Here is a 21,480-nt window from a genome sequence, read left to right as displayed (position 1 = left end):
ATCAGACTTTTTGCCTCTATCACCAAATCTCTTCTCGATTGCCAATAAGAATTAGTTTGATTGTTTTATTTATTTATTTATTTATTCACTTTTAAGAGTAACAAATGAAGAAATATTGAATTCGAATCTCTTCGTCTACTCAATTTAAAATGATTCACCTTGAGGCTAAAAAATTGACAGAGCTACCTCCTATTATATAATTCCATTAAATTCAAAAAAACTCCTCTTGACACTTATCCTTAATAACTCCCTTGAGCATCCTTTCTAGTTTGTATCCTGGTGATCTTTGCAACTTCTAGTTTGTATCCTAGTGACCTTAGGACCTGTTATGTTGAGTTGATTTTGTAGATCGTAATCTCATATGAAGCTCTTTTGATAAAATTTCAAATTTCTCTACCTTTCCACAAAAAGAAAAAAAAAACAAAACTTTGGGAATCAACGGATTCCAGAAAAGGACCTTAGAAACATTGGAATATCTTGAATTCCTCCGAAGCTTTAAAGCTGAAGTTTATGTATGATGCTAAAATATATTGACAGGTGCTTGAGTGCAGTAACTAACTGCCATCCAAAGCAGGTTGAATTTTATACGAATTTGGGAGCCTGAAATTTAAATCATTCTTAAGAGCAAGATTTTTACTGAATTTAAAGAAATTATTTCACATATATTCCTGCAAATGTAGACCTTGACAAACTGGGCTGACCCTATGCTTTATATTAAATCATGATCCACCTGAGCCTTTTGCACTAGATAATGGACATTTGCAGATCAAATATAATCTTCCTGGGACCTTCACACCAGATAGCAAACCGGAAAAATGGCTAATTTTCAAGGGGGGAAAACCCAGAGGCTAAAATGACTTGAATGTTTCTTCGATTCCATAAAAAAAGTGTCTTCAGAAGCAAGCAGAGAAGATGCAAAAGGTTGCCCAGACTGATGAATTATAAATACCTCTCATAGAAAAGGTAAACGGATCATTTTCTTTCTCAAAATAGAAATCCAGACAATATTTCTAATTCGTTAACCCAAAGGAAAATTCAAATAGAAACTAGTTAGCTTTCCAGCTTTTTCGTTCAAAATGAGGTAACGCTTTTACAAACCAAAGCAGTAAAGCAAAAGCCAATTTAAGTACTAAGATAATAGAGCACTCCCATGCGGCCAGCAGTTCAAGGCATACACAAAATCTTCACTTAAGAGGAATAAACCTGGAAGAGTGGGTCGCACCAATACCAGGTCTTCCGTGCTTCACAGGCTTGTAAGAGATTGAGAACTCAGCTAAATAATGGCCTATCATTTCAGGCTTGATTTCAACCTGATTAAAAGTCTTGCCATTGTAAACACCAATAATGCTACCAATCATTTCAGGTACTATGATCATGTTGCGGAGGTGAGTCCTAACAGGCTCGGGTTTCTCACCAGGTGGAGCCTCCCTTTTCTGCAACAAATTTTAAGAGCCTTTTACTTTGTCTTGGACACCAACATGAACTCAAGCCATCATAAAGAACAATATGGATATCCACTAATAAAAACATTTAAAGATCACATTAAGGACCACAAAGTATCAGTATTTTGCATATTGACTACAAAAATGAAGAGAAATTTTGTTTTGCTCGAAACAACCCTTTCAAGCTTCAATGAAATATAAGCAGAATTAATTAACAATAACAACTATTTTCAAATATGTATTGAAGAATTAACAAATTGACAACATAATCAGTGATGCAAAATAATTTTATTACCCGAGAGCTCTGGAAAACTTATGCAAAAAGTGCAAAGGCAACTCATGCCTACTCAACAAATCATAGTAAAGGGCAGCCTTGGCTGCACAACACCACCTTCCAGATGAGGTTACAAAGAAAACTACAGGGGCCATAATTCTGTAATGGGCTTACTCAGCTTTCAAGGAAAGACTTAAGAAAGACAGGCCATAATTCTACAACAGGCTCACTCAGCTTTCAAGGAAAGACTTTTAGAAAGACACCCATGGACACAATGCAGAACCACCTTCCAAATAATCCTATTATTCTAAACAGTCTGCTGCACCATTAAATTCCAAATAAAACTAAAAGAAGATATCCATCAAAATGAAAAAATTTAACACTTGAAAGTACATTTTTGAAATTGTAAGGGCGAATGGAAGCACTTATTGACAACTTGATAACAACATCAGAGAATTTTTTTATGGAAAATTTTTTAATGCAGGAAAAGAGAACTATGAAGATGCACTCTGTCATAGCAGTTTGAATCTTAAACCTATCTAACATCACATTTAGTTTACTACTTGAACCCGCCATTCTTGTTATCCTCCACTAAATTAAGATTATTCACCTCATTTTCCTCATCCCATCCATTGTGGGGGTGTTACTTTTTACCTGTAACCTTATGCACTAGCTGCCGGTCCAGTAAGAAATCATCTATCAAACCCGATAATGGAACACCAATTAGATGAAAGAAGCAACAACATCCTCACTGCATTATGCAAATATGCAATTGTTTTGGCCATGACCTAGGACCCACCATCAGAAGTCAATTGTTAGGTGCAAATTTGATATTGTTGTGAGCCAATAGTTGTCCATTTGAATATTTCAGCATGGAAAAGAGATGATGGGAATTTATCTTTTCTTTCATTTGGTTACAAATAAGCATATTATTTAACAGCTCCCCAGAGAGAACATGATGTAAAATGAGATGTGGCCAAAGTAAAATAATAATAATAATAATAATAATAATAATAATAATAATAATAATAATAATAATAATAATAATAATAATGTATGGGTTTTCTTTATGCTCCTAATGTTTAAAAGAAAATAAATAGTAAGTTTATCATAAAAATTTTAAGGGGACAAAAAAAATTTCAACTCAGAGTAATTTTACCAAACAAAAGGATGAAAGGGGTAATGCAGCATAGAGATAATACAAGAAGGAAATGAAAGGTACATACGAAAAGATCAATATTAGTATAAACCATAATCACTTGATAAATGCAATTCAATCACCAAAATCAATCACAAACAGAGAATGCGATGCAACCCATTCACAACCATCTAAACTCAGCCATCACAAGTCATAAACAAATTAACAAGAAGAAAGACAAGAAACAAAAACCCATAAGGCACATCCAACTATAACAAGTAAAATAAACGTTTATGATATTATTAATAATATTAAAACAAAATCATACCGCCTTGCGAAGTTTTTTTATTAGTGCCATTGGCTTCCTCTTCAAACCTCGCTGAAACCTATAATGAAATTAGCACACATCGGATGCATCACTATTTAACCAAAAATAAAAAATCAATTGAGCATTAGAACCCATAGAGATGCGCTTGGTTACTGCACGTCACCTTCTGCGAGCTCGAGCGTGAAACAGCTTGACTAGCTCATCAGTGGACATGTCCAAGAGAGCATCCAAATCTACTCCTCTGAAACTGAACTTCTTGAACGTTCTCTTCTTTGGCACGCCTGAAGCCGCAACATCGGTGTCCACATCCGCCTGATTATCAACAATACAACAGATGAGTAACCAAAAACAAATACGAAGCCTCAGTTTGATCCTTGAGAATATGATAAGGAAATGCTCACCATGGCTAAAGATCGAGAAGTAAAAGCTCTGGGTCGCGTCTTCTGTGAAGTCTAGGGTTTCGACGACGGTAATTGTGATATTTATATGGTATGCCCGGTTAGCCGATGGATTGAGGGGTTTTATTATTGGAAATAGAAGTCCAAATAAGCCCATCATCTTTTCATGAAGTTCCAATACATCCGATTTCAATTTTTGGGCTACATAAACCAAGAGCTTTGTTTAGTTTGAAGTTCAAATAAGCTTTCTTTTTTTAAAAAAATAAATAAAAATATTTTAAATTTTTATTAAAAGATATTAATTTTATATTTTAAATATTAAAATATATTTTTTAAAAAAATTAAAATTATTTATTATTTTTAATTAAAAACATAACAAAAACCAATCTAAATCCCAACTCTTCGATTCCATTCATTCTCAAACTTCAAAGTGATTCAAATTTGCATATTTCAATTTCTCTCATATTTATTGAAGCTTCAATTTAATTTATTTTTAATTTTTAATTTAATTTAATTAAAAAAATTATAGTTATATCTAATTTCTCTTATTTATGTTACATGGCCATTTATTAAATATATAATTATATTTATTTTTAAAATTAAAATGTTATTTTTATATTTTATAATTGATTATATTAAAATATAAAAATATTATTTTTATTATTAAATGTTATTAATTAAAGTGAAATATGAAAAATATTATTTTTATATTTTTATATAATTAATTAAAAATAAAAATTATAATGATTATACTTAATTAATTTGAAAAAAATCAAAAAATATATATCTTTTTTTATATAATTAATTAAAATTAAAAATATAAAATATTATTTTAATATTTTCATATTATTATTAAAAAAGTAAAATATAATAAAATTAACTAATTATAATTATTGAATTAACATTAAAAAATAATTAACTATGTTAAAAAATAAAAAATAATTAACTAAATAATTAACATTAAAATATTAAAAAATAATTAAAAAAAAATATCTCACACATCAAATGGTGAATAAGTTGCACAATCTTCAATTTTAGATTAAATTAAATATCAATTAAAACTTCAAAATTAATTAAATCAAAAGTTAAAATTGATTAAATTGGACTTCTCTAACAAATATAAGGGTAAATTGAGCTTTTTTTTCTATCCACAATGAATCCCACAATCAATTCCACTCGTCGGTTCTTCAATCCCATTCATCCTGTTCCGCTCAATGACCACCTTTGGTTTAGTTGCCCAACCACACTCTCCCTCCCGTTCATCCTTATGTTAACACTCATCAACAATTATGGAGAACCCGTTAGACCAAACGGCCGACCACTTTCAGTTTAGATACCCCTCTAGACCAGACAACAGCTAGTGAGCATGAAGAACTCCCATTGATGACGAGTAAAAGCAAATCCGGCAAGAATCAATGTTTTGGAAGGCGCGATGTTGGTCAGCAACTTCAATATGGCTTTTTGTTGATGGGTTTTCTTGCTGTTGGGTGGTGATGAGGGAACTGGGTGTTGGAACCGAGTGTGAAGAATGTGTTTTATTGTTGAATGTTCTTGATATTTTTCATTTTTTTCAAGATATAGATTGATGATTTGGGTTTGTTAATGTTCTTCGAATTTGGGTTTGTTGTATTGATATTTTTTGTATTTTCTGAATTTTATTTATGGGTTTCATTGTTTTGATTTGTTGTATTTTTAGATTTTTGTTATAAGTTGAATTTTCTGATTGGATTTGAGGAAATTTTGGATTGTCGTTCTTCATCTACAGATTTTCTTTTGAATTTGAAAAAAAAAATTATTTTTTTAATTTTAATTTTAATTTTAATTTTAACTTACATAAGTGTGATTTGATAAATTACACTTTTTTAATTAATTTTTATAAATTTATGAATTTATTATTTAATTTATTCAAGTTTATAAGTTAAAATTCTCATACCTCCTACTTTACTCTTGCAAAACTTAAGGTAAAATCCCTTCCATTATTTCTGATTCACCATTCTCACCATTCACACAGATCATGGCCTACGCTTCTTGGACCAACTCTAATTTTTTTTTTTTTTTTAATTTAATCTCCAACTTTCTTCACTTTGCCACTTTCCCGGGTCCACTAATTCAAGTATTGTGCAAAGACTTGTCCACGACAGGGGCTGCATTGAGAAAGCCATACGAGGCACGATACATGCTTAGTTAGTTCTCCCTTCTAATGCGGAGCGATCCATGATGCTCCGTTCTTGCCACTTATCAGCTTCCATCTGATGATGTTTAGGATTTTATTAGTTTAACATTAATTCTAAATACTAATTATGAATAGTATTATCTGTATTTTTATTGCTAAAAGTAAATAATTCTACTTATTACTATTAACTTAAAATAATGTTTTATTATATTACTTTATAAAAAGTATTATAATTACATAGTTTATTTTTAAAATTTTTTTAATCTAATATGTATTTTGGGAAATAATTACTTTGCAAAAAAAAAAAAAAAAATTATCCCGTATCAAGTTAGGGAATTATTATATGTTAATTATTATGTAAATTGAGAGTTTAGACAACATAAAATATGCTCTATTGAATTATCAAATTTTTTTCCAATATTTAGGGTTGAGGAGAATTCGGTTTAAACATAAAAATTGAATCGAACCGAGTTAATTGGGTTCAATCGATTTGATTTTAAAATTCAATCGGTTCCGTTTTGATTTTACATTATAAAAATTTCAATTATTTCGGTTCGGTTTTGAAGCTATAAAAATCGATTAAACCAAACCGAATAGTAATTTATATATTCAAATCGAACTAAATCAAACCGAATCAATTTTTGAATTGATTTATTTTTATGGGAAATTTATGAATTATATTTAATTATATATATTAATTATTTAATTTCAATAATTAATGGTTATTAGGTTCAAACTAAAATCAAAATTAGATCAAATAACTTGAAAATCAAGTATAAATTAAAAAATCAATCAAAAATCAAAACTGATCGATTTAAATCGAACCGAACTAAAATGAGCGGTTCAGTTCGATTCAATTTTTTACCCATTTCAATTCAGTTAGATTTCTAAAATTTAAAATTCGATTTTTATAATTTAATTCAATTCGATTTTAACCGAATGCTCGTCACTGTCAATATTATACCTATAAATAGAATAAGTATATTTATATCATTTTTATTATATTTTTTATTAACTTGCCAATCAAATATATTCAAACCTTATTTATTGGGAAATAACATTCCTGAAAATATACTTCCTGCTGAGTAAACATCTCAAAAAATAGGCCATTTTGAACCAGACAATGTCTAATTAGTCTTTATCTTTTTAAACTTAATTAAAATATCTTTCACTTTCATAAAACTCAACTGTTTGATCCTTTTGTTAGCCTTGGTTGACAAACGCGTTAGTCAACGTGCTATAGCCTTATTTAGAAGAAAAGGAGAATTTTTTTCTCTTCCAAAATTACCCTTACTTGAGTATATTTTGCTCTCTCTGACAGTCATTATCCATAGACGTAGCAATAACCTATCTCATGACCACCATGTAGCTCTTTCATTCCCTCTGCGATTTCGTTTTCTACTCCGCCCCCATTAGCCAGGACCCACTCCAAACCCTTACATCCACCCATATCGATATCACTGCCCTCTGCTCCACGAGTAACTCGGCAGCAATGCTATTTGTAGGTGGCTATAACTCGGAGACAATGATAGTAGTTGCATGGAGATGGGCGTGCTATGTAGATGGAGCTGTGGTGGGCATACGTGTTGGGTAACTGTAAAAAGGGAATGGCGAGGGAGGGAGGGAGGGATGATGGTGTCGACGATTGTGGGTCAATGTGGTGCTGGGAGCCTGAAAAAAATGAGAGTTAGCTTGTTGGGTATGTCATCTAGGCTTGGGCCTTAGGGCAGGTGTGCAATGGAGTGGATGGTTAAGAGCCTAAAGAAAACACTTATGGAAACAGCCCAAACCCAGTATATAGCTTAAATCAGTTGATTCGATTATTTCAATGTTTTTATTGAATTAACCAAACCAAAAAGTCGAAATTCTTTTTAAATGATAATTGAATCAAAACTGAAAACCAAATCAAAAAAACTTAATTAATTCAATTTAATTCTAGTTTTTAATTACAATGGAAAATTGCTCATTCCTATCAAAGCCACCTGATGAAGCAACAAATATTTTTTATTCAAATAACATAAAACCTCATTTCAACCTCACAATCATCTCATTTATGTCATTGTGACTTTGACAAAATAGACTATTATTAAAATAATAATAATTTTAATAGAGTTCGTTTTCTCGTATAAGCTACTCTCACATTCAATCCACAATCTATATGAGATCCCAAATGATTAGCCCATGATCCCAAATAATAATTTTAATATTTTTTTTTTTGTTATGTAGACTCCCTTGCTTTTTAATAGGACTTTGATGTTGTTATCACGTCGCCATTGAATAAATTCTAACTATAAAATTATAAACTGTGGTTATATTATATTAATTAATCTTATTGTTCAACCATAAATATAATGACTATTTACATTTCATCTCATTATATTTCTTATTCCATTTTAACCTAAGACCCTATTTGGTTTAATAATTAGATCTAACTGATAACTATTATTGTTAGTCGATACTTAATAGTAGCTGATTTATGTTAAGTATGTAATAAATATATATTTAATTAATACTGTTATATGTAAAATGATTAATAAAGTATATATCATGTAATTTATTTTATATTAAAATAAAATATAATTATTAATTTATTATATTACTAAAATAGATAAATAGAAATTAAATAATCTAAATTAATACAATAATTTTATATATATACACGATTGTAACAGTGTAATATCATCCAAAATAAAAATAGATGCAATTGGTGAATTTGGTACTCTCAAATTTCTCTATTCTCCGCTTGATTTGAATAATTATATAAATAATACATGAAATCATGATTCCCTCTTTCTGCACTAAAGATATTGAAAAGTTTGGTTTTATATTGAGATCACATATCTAGTACCTAAAACAGCGTAAAAACCAATAGATAAAGTAGGGTTATTATTATCAAAAGTTCAAAAAAAATATTCAACACTTATGAAACAACTCATATTTAAGAGCCGGTAAATTGCAGCTGATAGATATCTTATCAATTACCTATCAGCTATTAACTAAGTTTTTGAAGATTTACCAAACACTTTAGTTCAACCGTTTGGATGTCTATCAACTATTAATTGCCTCAAATAGCAGAACCAAACACCTCCCTAAATTTTCTAGATGATCATAGTGGTGTACCACATGATGACATGACATACGAGAGCCCATTGACTAGGTTCAAAAGCAAACTCATTACTTTGCTTACTTGTATTCAGAATTAAAGAAGTTGAGCTGTACTTGGCAAGTCCATGGGGCATGTGAGATGGGTGCATACTAAAATGTTTGGACTTAGTTTAAAATAAAGATAATGGGCTGATTATAAAGAAAACTAGCCTATATGTGTGTAAAAGGCCCCTATTTGTAATTTGGAATTGACCAAGTCAAAGAAATCAGAAGGAGATTGAAATATCTTTCAATTAAGGAAGGAAATAAGATTGAAAAGTCACAAAATCTCCTCAAATTTGTGCATCATTCTATGGGCAGATTTTCTGAAGTATTTTTTCTCAAAAATTCAATATTATTTCCTATTTAGAAGACTATTAAAACTTCCTATTTAGTAACCTTGTTATTTTCCTTTATAGTGCTTGTAAAGGCTAACTCTTGTAAGCTCAAAACATTTTGAATTTTAATCAATAGCAAGTGCTGCTTCTTTTTTCTTATCAAACATTATTTGTTTGTGGTGAAGTCTTGACTTATCGCAAAAGTTTCTTGTGTGGCATCTTCATTGGGATTGTAATCTTTATGGCGAGATTACTCTCATCAAAGTTTACGTTTCATAGTTATCTTTTTATTTTTGTCTTTTATTACTGTTGCATATTAAATCATAAAATACCAAAAAGAAATCATTTCTTTTTTTTTTTTTTAAGTAGATTTTGGTGTTATATTGCTTAATTTTTGCTTATTCTTGTTCCTCGATTCATTCCAGAAGAAATTCTTATCTTGCATAACTAATCAATTTTTATTTTCTCCTTTACAAGGCACATCAGTTTGATATCAGAGCCTTGGTTAGGCAGCACTTTAAAGCCTTTGAAGTGTAAACACGTGAGGGAGTGAACCAACCTATCCTTTAATTGAGTGAAACACTTAGTGAGATTGATTGTGGTAGCAACATGTCTGATAAAGGAGAGGTGCCTCCACCAGTTTCAAGAGGTCTCACATTGGATCAAGCACATATGCTGAGACTTGAAAGACAGTAAAATGCAATGCAAGAGCAAATTGCTCAAATCACACAAGCTTTGGCAAGACTAGTTGCACTCCAGTCACAAAGAGAGTGCAATGGTCCTAGGCAACAAGGCATGGTGATGATGATGATGATGAACCTGGAGTTGAAGAAGGTGCTTATGATCAACACCTGCCTAGGCATCCACATGGCCAAAGAGACAACATCAAGATGAAGATTCCAACTTTTTGAGGTACCAGCTCACCTGAAGAGTGCCTAGAATGGGTACAAAGAGTTAACAAAATATTTGAGTATCAGGAGTACAGTGAAGCAAATAAGTGCAAAATTGCTGCCATTGAGTTTGTTGATTATGCAAACTTATGGTGGGAGAACGTAAAGGCTCAAAGACGTAGGGATGGGCTTGATGATGTACAAACTTGGCATGAGATAAAAAGAATCACGGAGAAGCGATTTGTACCTGAATATTACAAATAGGAGATGTATATCAAACTCCAAAGTTTGTGTCAAGGTGGAATGTGTGTGGAAGACTATGTTAAAGAATTTGAGATGCTGATGTTGAGATTTGATGTGAGGAAACCACAAGAACAAACCATTACCCATTTTCTTGGTGGTTTGAATTATGAAATTGCTAATACTGTTGAATTGCAACCATATGTGTTTTTGTAGGATGTGATCAAACTTGCCATTAAGGTTGAAAGGCAAAGAATGAAAGGTGGATACAAGGGCACTACTACCAAAACATTCACAAAACCTTCTAACACTAGCACCCCACTTACTAGTGATAAAGGTGGCATAAAGAAGCATGACAAAGAGGAAAGCTCTACTAAAGCACCAGTTAGCGTGAGCAAGGGCAAGGAGAAGGAAGTAGATCCAGCCCCTCTTAAAAGAAGTAGAGACATAAAATGCTTCAAGTGCCTTGGCCATGGACACATTGCTTTAGAATGTCCCAACAAGAGAGTAATGGTGTTGAGGGAAGCCCAATGGGAGCTAGAAAGTGAAGATGAGGCTTGTGAAGAGGAAGAAGATCATGAAGCATATGGTGATGAAGAAGTAGAGTATGCTGATGTTGGGGAGATGTTAGTGGTCAGAAGAACCTTAAGTGCACATGCAACAAAAGAGGAAGAGCAAAGAGAGAACATCTTCCATACTAGATGCACTATTCTCAACAAGGTATGTAATGTCATTATTGATGGTGGTAGTTGTACTAATGTTACTTCTACTACTTTAGTTGAGAAACTTAATCTCCCCACCTTAGTGCATCCTCATACTTATAAATTGCAATGGCTGAATGATGATTGTGATGTTAAGGTGACTAAGCAAGTAGTTGTTCCTTTCTCTATAGGCAACTATAAAGATGAAGTTGTGTGTGACATTGTGCCTATGAATGCTAGTCATTTGTTGTTAGGAAGGCCATGGCAATTTGATAGAAGGGATGTGCATGACAATTTTAAAAATACTTATTCTTTTATGAAGGATGGGAAAAGAATTGTATTAGCCCCTTTTAGTCCCCAACAAATACATCAAGAGCAGCTAATTAGTAATAAAGAAAAGAATAAGAATCTATTCCTCAACAAGGGGGATGTTTGAAGGCTATCACTAACCACAATTTTGTTTTTGTGCTTATTGGTAAAGAATTACTGGAATCTAACCACATTACAGTTCCTCCCATGGTGGCCGAACTATTGGAATAATTTGGATATGTTTTTCCTGAAGAGATGCCAGAGGGACTACCTCCCTTTCATGGCATTGAGCATCAAATTAATTTAATTCCTGGAGCAGCATTACCAAATAGACTAGCCTATATAAGTAATCTAGAAGAGGCTAAGGAGTTGCATAAGTAAGTCATAGAGCTATTGAAAAAGGGCTATGTTCGTGAATCCATGAGCCCATGTTCTATTTCAGCTTTGTTGGTTCCCAAAAAAGGATGGTTCCATGCGCATGTGTGTTGATAGTAGGGCCATCAACAAAATCACTGTAAAGTATCGCTATCCCATTCGTAGACTTAATGATATGCTTAATGAATTACATGGTGCTGTTGCTTTTCAAAAGTTAATTTGAAAAGTAGTTACCATCAGATTCGAATGAAGGAGAGGGATGAATAGAAAACAGCCTTTAAAACAAAGTTTGGGTTATATGAGTGGATGGTCTTGCCTTTTGGCCTTTCTAATGCTCCTAGCACTTTTATGAGACTCATGAACTATGTACTTTTCCACTTCATTGGCAAATTTGTGGTTGTTTATTTTGATGATATTCTGATTTATAGCAGGAGTTTTGAATATCATCTCAAGCATCCATTTGAAATTCTATGCCAAGAAAAGTTGTATGCGAACATCAAGAAGTGCACTTTCTGGTACGATCAAGTCACATTCCTTGGCTTTGTGGTATCCAAACATGGCGTGGAGGTGAATAAAGAGAAGGTGCAAGCAATACAAGAATGGCCAATACCAACTACAATCTCGGAGGTGAGAAGCTTTCATAGCCTAGCCTCTTTCTACGGGAGGTTTGTAAAGAATTTCAGCACCATCATAGCTCCCTTAACAGAATGCTTAAAGAAGGAAGAGAAATTTAATTGGAGTGAAGCTGACCAAAACAACTTTAAACTCATCAAAGCAAAATTGACCTCTACTCCAATACTTGCATTATCAGATTTTTTGAAGATTTTTGAGGTAGAATGCGATGCTTCTGGAGTGGGAATCGGGGCTGTTCTAATGCAAGAACGACGTCCCATTGCTTATTTCAGTGAAAAGTTAAATGGAGCTAGTTTGAACTACTCAACCTATGATAAAGAGTTTTATGCTCTTGTTCATGCCTTAGAGACTTGACAACACTATCTCTTGCCATGAGAGTTTGTTATCCACACAGATCATGAGTCCTTGAAGCACCTAAAAGAATAAAGTAAGCTGAACAAGTGACATGCCAAATGGGTGAAGTTTCTTAAATCATTTCCATATGTGATCAAGTATAAGAAGGGACACTCCAATGTTGTGGCTGATGCATTATCTAGGAGGTATGCCTTAATCTCTTTGCTAAATACTAAGCTGTTGGGATTTGAATTGATGATTGAGCAATATAAGTCAAATAGGGACTTTTCTTCTATATATGATTCTTGCAAAGAGAAAGTCTTTCAAGGATTCTACCAACATAATGGCACCTCTTTAAAATGGGAAAGTTGTGTATTCCCAATAATTCTGTCAGAGAATTATTGGTAAGGGAGGCACATGGAGGTGGTCTTACTAGCCATTTTGGTGAAAAGAAGACTTTGGAAGCCTTAAAGGAGTATTTCTATTGGCCAAGTATGATGAAAGATGTGCACAAAGTAGTGGAGAAATGTGTGATGTGCAAAAAGGCTAAAAGCAAGGAGATGGCGCAAGGGCTGTACATGTCTCTTCCAGTTCCTAATCACCCATGGGAACATGTGAGCATGGATTTTGTGCTTGGCTTGCCTAGTTGTTGTAAGCTCAAAGATTCCATATTAGTTGTTGTTGACCGGTTTTCTAAAATGGCTCATTTTATTCTTTGCTATAAAATTGATGATGCTTCTCTTATTGCTAACCTTTTCTTTAAGGAATTCATCAGGTTGCATGACATTCTAAGGAGCACTGTTTCAGATTGTGATGCTAAATTCCTAAGTTATTTTTGGAAGACTTTGTAGAAGAAGTTTGGACCTCGCCTCCTGTTTAGCATAGCCTATCATCCTCAAACAAATAGGCAAACAGAGGTGGTGAATAGAACTCTCTCAACCTTGCTAAGAACTATCTTCAAGAAGAATTTGAAGAGTTGGGATGAATGCTCGGCCTATGTTGAATTTGCCTACAACCGAAGTGTGCACAGTTCAACTAAGCACTCTCCTTTCAAAGTAGTCTATGGCTTCAATCCAATCACACCAATGGATTTGATGCCAATTCCTATCCAAGAAAGAGCCAATGTTGATGGGGAGAAGAAGGTAAAGATGGTGAAGTCTATGCATGAGCAAGTTAAAAAGTTCATTGAGGCCAAAAATGAACAATAAAACCAAGCCGCTAATAAGAACCAGTGTGGCTTCACTTAAGGAAAGAGAGATTTCCAAATCAGAGGAAGTCCAAACTATTGCCAAGAGCTGATGGTCCATTCCGTGTGGTAGTGAGGATCAATGACAATGCTTACAAGGTAGATTTGCCCGGTGAGTACAATATTTCTACTACTTTCAATGTGAGAGATCTTTCTCCTTACTTGGAAGATGATTTTGAGGATGGGGAAGAATTAGATTTAAGGGCAAATTCTAATCAACAAGGGAGAGATGATGTGCCACTTGATGAAATGACATACGAGGGCCCATTGACTATGTCCAAAAGCAAGCTCATTACTTTGCTTGCTTGTATTTAGAATTAAAGAAGTTGGGTTGAACTTAGCAAGTTCATAGGGCATGTGAGATGAGTGCATAGTAAAATATTTGGGCTTAAGTTAAAATAAAGATAATGGGCTGATTATGAAGAAAATAAGCCCATATGTGTGTAAAAGGCCCCTATTTACAGTTTGGAATTGACTAAGTCAAAGAAATCAGAGGGAGATTGAAATATCTTTCAATTAAGGAAGGAAATAAGGTTGAAAAGTCACAAAATCTCCTCAAATTCGTACATCATTCTATGGGTAGATTTATGAAGTGTTTTTTCTCAAAAATTCAATATTATTTCCTATTTAGAAGACTATTCAAATTTTTTTATTTAGTAACCTTGCTATTTTCCTTTATAGTGCTTGTAATTAGCCTATTGTAACACCCCTAATTTTTTTTTAAATTATTATTTTTGGGTAATTATTGATATTTTATTTTATTGAATTTTAGGAAATTATTTGAAATTTTTCGGATTTTAGAAATCGGGTTCGATTTTCCAAAAATAAAAACTTTGATAATTTTTAAAATTTAATTTAAAGACCACGTGGCAAAACTAAAAATATATTTGGAGTCTACGAATTTTTCTGAGTTTTCTAAAATTTTTTTCAGAATTTTTTGGCCTCATTTTCGGTCCCAAGGTAGAGTAAAAATTCAAAATTTTGTATTCTGAATCGAACCTGCTGAATCAAACCAGATGGGATCTGACCGACCGAATCGGGTTAGCTCCTTTTTCTTCTTCTTCTTCTCCTCTTCCCGCGCGCGTTCTCCTCTCTCTCTCTCTCTCTCTCTCTCTCTCTCTCTCTCCCCCGTTTTCTCTCTTCTCTCACCTCCCCTCGCCGGCCAGCCTCCTCGCCACCTCGCCGGCGCGCCTCCCGACCACCCATTTCGCGCCCACCACTGAACGCCGAGAGCGTCGCGACGGCGACGCGACGATCTTGCGCCGTCTTCCCTACCGAAATCTTGCCGATCCGGCCACCATTTGGGCCGGGTCTTGTGTCAAACACCATCTACACCTCGAGAGCTTTCCACAGACACCAAGAACACCAAAATCCATCAAGCGGTTTGTCCAATTTTTGTCTGGGAAGTTTTAGCCCATTTTGACTTTTGGGCTAGATTTCTCGCAAACCGTAAATCCCACTAGAAAACCAAGAGTACTAGAGCGCTCCACTCGTCGAGAGTTTCGCGATAATATAAATTTCAAAATTTTTCGACACCGTTTTTCGTGGGTCCCATGGAACTCGTAGTGTTTTTCTAAGCATTAAATGAGCTTAGAAAATTTCGTAAAATTTATGTACTAACCCCCGTGTTGTGGGCTTTGTGTAGGTATATTCAATTCGCAGAAATTCGACAGTTGTCCGGGTTAGTGAATTTTCGGCCAGACAGACCGACTACCGAAAAAGTCTTCGAATTGGATCGAGATTTTGGCTACTCTATCATTTTCAAACGTCCCGAGCACGTCCCGAAGTCAGAATCGGCATAGGTAAACCCGAACCTTATTTTTTCGTAATTTTCTAGTACTTAAATAGGATTAAAAATCCATAAAATATTCGTGGTAGCTCAGAAAATTATAATTTTTTTTGCAATAGGCTAGTAATATTGCTAAGGACAGCGGGACAAAGTTTTAGAATTTTTAGAGCTTAATTGGGCAGTTTTTGTAAAAATGATCAATTATAAGGACTAAACTGTAAATTTACATATTGTGACTGAGGACTGTTTGGATGGACCCAGGAGGGGCTGTGTGATGTGATTGAGTTGTGAGTGTATGAATTGCGAATATAGAAATGCGTTTTGAGCCCTTTTGCAGGTTAGGTAGGTTCTAGATATGGGGGAGACTCTGCCGGATTTTCGGCACGACTTAGGATGTATTTGATCTTTTCTTAGTTTGTATTGAGTCAAATTTACTAAATAATTGTAATAAAATTGTCAGATGAGCCGGGACAACCTTCTTCCTCCGCCCAGCCTCCTCAGTGACCGCTGTCAAAGTCTGTAAGTAAAATATTAATTTTAATTGTAATTTCGATATTATTATATGTTCAAGCATGCCCATGCATCACTTATACGTATATATCTATGTAGTTAAACTCTAGGCACGTTTTATGTTGCATTCACAACTGTTAAAGTGCCATGTATGTTGTTGTGGTAATTTGGAGCAGTGTGCGTGCATTGGCGTGCGTGTGATGTGGTGTTGGCTATGGATAGGACTGATAGACACAGCTTGAGATCTTCGCTGGGACCCGGTCCTTCGGGAGTAGTCACGGCTTGAGTTCTTCGCTGAGACCCCGATTTAGTTTATTAAGTGAAAGTCCGGCTTGAGTTCTTCGCTGGCACAGGTTGGATTGAAGAGAGCTGTATAGAGGATCAGCTCCCATATATTATGATTGATATTACTGGGTGTGTGAGTGCTCCAAATTTACCTTTTTACTGTTATGATGTGAAAATGTTGCTGATGTTGCATTTCACTCTACAGGGTGCATTAGCTTTAGATAATTATAGAGATTATGGTTAAAATTGATATTTTACTCTCTGAGTCGAACGCTCACTCCTGTTCAATATTTTTTCAGGCCACAGGAGGATATTTTTTAGGTTAACCTACTTTTCTCTCTCGCAGGTCGTTTATTAATGTTTGTATAAACCTGTTAACTCTTAGAATTTCCATATATATTAGAAATATTTATTTGAATTGGGTCTATAATATAAAATGTCAATTTGGACCTGTAAACTTATTATTTTATGCATGTGTGTTGGGCTGGATGAGGGAACTGAGCTCCCATTTATTTTATGTTGTTATGAGTATGTGGAGGGTGAGTTGAGCTCCCCAATTGATATTATATATTGTGTTTACAGGTCGGTTGAGTCAAAAACTCCCCGTTGAAAGGTCCATTTTATGGCTGGACTTTGTCTGGTTGAATTCTTGAAATTGGGCCCAAATGGGCCTTAGAGTTGGGTTAAGGAATAGTTAAGTTTACTACGGGCCTCGGGGATTTTAGGCTGGCTCAGGTGCTAGTGCTGGTCCAGCCCATAGGTTGGGTCGTGACACCTATATAAAGGCCAACTCTTGTAAGCTCAAAGTATTCTGAATTTTAATCAATAGCAAGTATTGCTTCTTTTTTCTTATCAAACATTATTTGTTTGTAGCGAAGTCTTGACTTATCACAAGAGTTCCTTGTGTGGCGTCTTCATTGGGATTGTAATCTTTATGGTGAAATTACTCTTATCAAAGTTTACGTTCCATAGTTATCTTCTTATTTTTGTCTTTTATTATTGTTGCATCTTAAATCATAAAATACCAAAAAGAAATCATTTTTTTTCTGTTGAAGTTAATTTTGTTTTTATATTACTTAATTTTTACTTATTCTTGTTCCTCGATTCATTCCAGAAGAATTTCTTATCTTTTATAACTAATCAATTTTCATTCTTTCATTCACAAGTCACATCACATAGGTATACTCCATTTTAGATATGTGCCTCTTTTCATTTAAAAACAAAAGTGTTATTCATTGCCAAGTTGAAACGAATTAGCAATGGATACTTGTCTATTTCTAATTTTGAAATAGATTGACTTCATTTTTTATTCGTTTTTAATTTCGAAATGGAGCTCAATTTTTATTTTTGAGATGAATTTATAACGCGGGTGTAGAAAACAAATATCATTTGTTTTTACGTCAAATTAGAAAACAGATTAACTTTGATTAGAAATGGACTGATAAAATCTAATAGTGTGATTTATATGACTTCATAATTGCATTTTATTTGTTTCATAAATATATAAATTTAACTCATGCAAATATGAATACAAAATTTTGATTACAGGCTTTGTGCAATTCTTGGATATATGACTAAGTATATTCATCATGAACAAAGTAATGAGATGAGTTTCCAATATATTCAAATCACATAAACATTTATATGTCACCAAAATAAAATATTTATTATGTATATGTATATATGAACTATGGATTCAATTGCTAATGTATTGAGTGAAACAAAGCTAAAGATATTAGAACTTAAAGATAACCATTTGAGGACCATGCTAGATATTTGAGTAAAATAAACTCAATTGCTTATGGTTTCTCAACAATCATATATCAAATATTTACTATTCATTGTTTACATTTGTGTGTGATTGTAATTCATGATTTAGTAGACTTGTTTACACACTTTTTATGATGGATTTGGTAAAGCTACCACAACGTTGTAAATGCATGTTTATCATAAGCTGAAGTAATTTTTACTGCCTTTGCCTTTGCCCTCTCTCTCTCTATGTATATACATATGACAATGAGTTATGTAAAAAAGTAAGAAGGTATCATTATGTAATGCATCTGAACATAACAATTTTGCATAGGGCATTAGCTGTTCTTAAGGATCATGTTATATGCAAATTATAAGTTTATCATACAAGAAAAAAATTTTATTAGGCAGTCAAGTAGATTTATATTTATATTACCTGTTTGGAAACTAAATTTTTTAAGAATTCAATTTCATTAAGTTTTTAGATTAATTTTCATATTTGATATTAAAAAATTCAATTATTTTTAATTTAAAAAAAAGTTATTTTAATAAAAATAGAAATAAACATTCTTGTAAGAATTTAATTAAATTATTTTGTTAAAAATGATTTATTTTAAAAGAAGCCATTACATATAAGTGAGCATTGTTGGTGTACTTGTACTATGTGTTCAACTTCAATGATATTTAAATTCCTCAACCAACAATTAAATCTTATTGGATTTTAATGATTCTCGGATCAATAGCTTCCTTTACTAAGCTACTATCATACAAGATAAAAAAATCCAGAAGTGAATCAACACATTATTCTAAAATCTCCCAAAACCACATTAACATCAAAGTAAACCCTAGTTTTGAGCATTGTGGCTTCAAACTCCAATTTCTCCTAAATTACTAACGTCCACAGTACGTGAGAGTACTCATTAGAAAGCTTACATAATAAGCTACAAAATGCAAAAAACCTAACAAAAATCCATCAAGTGGAGCTCAAGTTATAGCCAATTAAATTGAGCTTAAAAGCACACCTAAACTAACAATTGTTCATCCATTCCCCCTCCAACCCTCATTGCCACGCCAACCCCTTATGCCTAGCGCTCTCAATGGTAGATAACGCCAACATCCAACGGCTATTATTTAAACTTCCATAAGGGAGCGATCCGCGTGCGAGGCCTGTCAGCCAATCGTAGATTAGCTTTTGGATACGCTTCACACACGCTTGATTATTTAAATCCCCACCATTTCATTATCTGCTCATTCGATCGATATCGATAATTTTCATAGATCCAATACTTTCCCTTTATTTCCATCAAATTTCTGTTCTTGAATCCTAAACATTAGATTTTGATTCTGATCCTTCGTTTTTTTCTCAAATGGCCACTGAAGATCCGGTTGCGGCTGTCGAGGTCAATACTGAACCGGCCACCACTGAAACTGTCGAGGAAGCACCGGCTACCAAGACCGGTAAGACCAAGAAGGCTAAGGAACCCAAAGCCAAAAAAGCCGCTGTACCTAGGAAACGTAGTCCACCATCCCATCCTCCATACGAAGAGGTGCGTTCTATGTTTTGTTATATCGTTTGCAGATTCGAATTCGATATCTTTTCCGGTGCCTTTTTCGTTTGTTTTTTAATCATGAAATGTTGAGTTTTTTCCTTCTGTGTAGATCCGATTTATTTATTTATTGTGTGGTTGCAGATGGTCAAGGATGCCATTGTGATTTTAAAGGAAAAGACCGGTTCAAGTCAGTATGCGATTACCAAGTTCATTGAAGAGAAGCAGAAGCAGCTGCCTCCTAACTTCAAAAAGCTGTTGCTATTCCATCTGAAAAAGCTTGTAGCTGCTGGTAAGCTTGTGAAGGTGAAAGGATCATTCAAGCTCCCACCAGCAAGGTCATCGGTGCCGAAACCTGCTTCTCCTGCTCCTGCTCCTGCTCCAGCCAAGGCCAAGAAGAAGCCAGCTGCTACCAAGCCTAAGGCTTCTGGCAAGCCAAAGAAAACCAAGTCGACGAAAGCGGCTGTCGCTACTCCAGCCAAGAAGAAGGCAGCTGCTAAGCCTAAGGTGAACCCAAAGCCAAAGGTGGCTGCCAAAGCTAAGGTTGCGCCTGCTAAGTCTAAGCCTGCTGCAAAGCCTAAGGCTGCTCCAGCTAGACCAAAGCCTAAGGAGAGGCCGGCTAAGGTGGCGAGGACATCGACTAGGACTAATCCAGGGAAGAAGCCAGCGGCTCCCAAGGCAGCACCGAAAAAGGCTCCTACTTCAAAGAAGACGCCGGCTAAATCCGTTAAGCCGAAGAGCGTAAAGTCACCGTCAAGGAGGACTTCAGCTAAGAGGACTTCAGCTAGGAAGGGAAGGAAGTGATCATAACATGGAGGCATACCATAGGCTTCAGCGCGTTTGTAGGGTTGTTTTGTAAATTCGGTGCTGATGAGGTGTATTTGAGTCCATGTGTTCTAGTTGGCCACAAAAAGAAGACATTGGATTTTTTTTTTATGAGTTTTTTAAGGGATTTCAAACAGTGTAAGTTGTAAGATTAGTTCAACGAATTTAGGAGATCAATTTTCCTTACAATCTCATCTCCATTTTAGTGGGTTTTTTATTCGTAGCGAAAATGGTTCAAAAGCGACAGATGTTACACACTTACACTGGTAGTTTTTGTAGGTTAGAGCACCGTAAATACACAACATATCACATGAGTTTCTATGGTGTGTGGCCCTAGGTTTGTGATTTTGGTAATCTAACACATGGCAACTGAATAATAACAAATATGGGTTGTTCTTCGAAGTAAGGTCGAATGGTGGGCTGGTTTTAGTGCATGCATTGAGTGTTGAGCATTGGGGTTATAAGTCTGAAGGAGGCAGCGTCCCTTACACGATATTGTTTTTATTTTATTTTGTGGAGGTGAAGCTTAGCAGCGTTTGCGTGATTGAAGTTTGAAGGGAGCTGAGGTTTCGATTTTTTTTTCTTCACTCGTCAAATTTCACATGGAGTTGTTTACATTCACTTTGTGGAGAACTCTGGGGTTATGACATTGCTTCTAGCGCCGGTACATTTTCTAACCTCGCTCTTTAAACTTTACATTGCAGAGGAGAGGTGGCTAATTTGTATTGACTCGAGTAATTTGTGTCGGTTGAAACAATAGACTTTTACAGGATCTGGAAGCATTCTGGTCTGGTGTATGCAAGTGGTTTAATT

General features: G+C 34.2%; 3 protein-coding genes across 3 annotated transcripts; 2 read left to right on the top strand and 1 right to left on the bottom strand.

Moving 5' to 3' along the window:
- Positions 1 to 937: 937 nt before the first annotated feature.
- Positions 938 to 3,728, bottom strand: LOC110659643 (40S ribosomal protein S15-4). Its single transcript, XM_058140282.1, has 4 exons — positions 3,584 to 3,728; positions 3,346 to 3,494; positions 3,183 to 3,240; positions 938 to 1,433 (listed from the first exon to the last, which is right to left on the bottom strand). The coding sequence occupies exons 1-4, from the start codon at positions 3,584 to 3,586 to the stop codon at positions 1,185 to 1,187; spliced, it is 459 nt and encodes a 152-aa protein (XP_057996265.1). The 5' UTR covers positions 3,587 to 3,728; the 3' UTR covers positions 938 to 1,184.
- A 6,209-nt stretch (positions 3,729 to 9,937) lies between these two features.
- Positions 9,938 to 12,737, top strand: LOC131177985 (uncharacterized). Its single transcript, XM_058143177.1, has 5 exons — positions 9,938 to 10,069; positions 10,213 to 10,323; positions 10,582 to 11,496; positions 11,818 to 11,963; positions 12,182 to 12,737. The coding sequence occupies exons 1-5, from the start codon at positions 9,938 to 9,940 to the stop codon at positions 12,735 to 12,737; spliced, it is 1,860 nt and encodes a 619-aa protein (XP_057999160.1).
- A 6,793-nt stretch (positions 12,738 to 19,530) lies between these two features.
- Positions 19,531 to 20,856, top strand: LOC110659642 (histone H1). The gene is made up of 2 exons (XM_021817624.2): positions 19,531 to 19,842; positions 19,987 to 20,856. The coding sequence occupies exons 1-2, from the start codon at positions 19,663 to 19,665 to the stop codon at positions 20,644 to 20,646; spliced, it is 840 nt and encodes a 279-aa protein (XP_021673316.1). The 5' UTR covers positions 19,531 to 19,662; the 3' UTR covers positions 20,647 to 20,856.
- The last annotated feature ends 624 nt before the right edge of the window (positions 20,857 to 21,480 follow it).

This window comes from Hevea brasiliensis, chromosome 2, assembly GCF_030052815.1.
Source record: "Hevea brasiliensis isolate MT/VB/25A 57/8 chromosome 2, ASM3005281v1, whole genome shotgun sequence".
Taxonomy (NCBI): domain Eukaryota; kingdom Viridiplantae; phylum Streptophyta; class Magnoliopsida; order Malpighiales; family Euphorbiaceae; genus Hevea; species Hevea brasiliensis.
The sequence above is the reverse complement of the archived record's forward strand: the minus strand, read 5'-3'. Positions and strand labels throughout refer to the sequence as shown.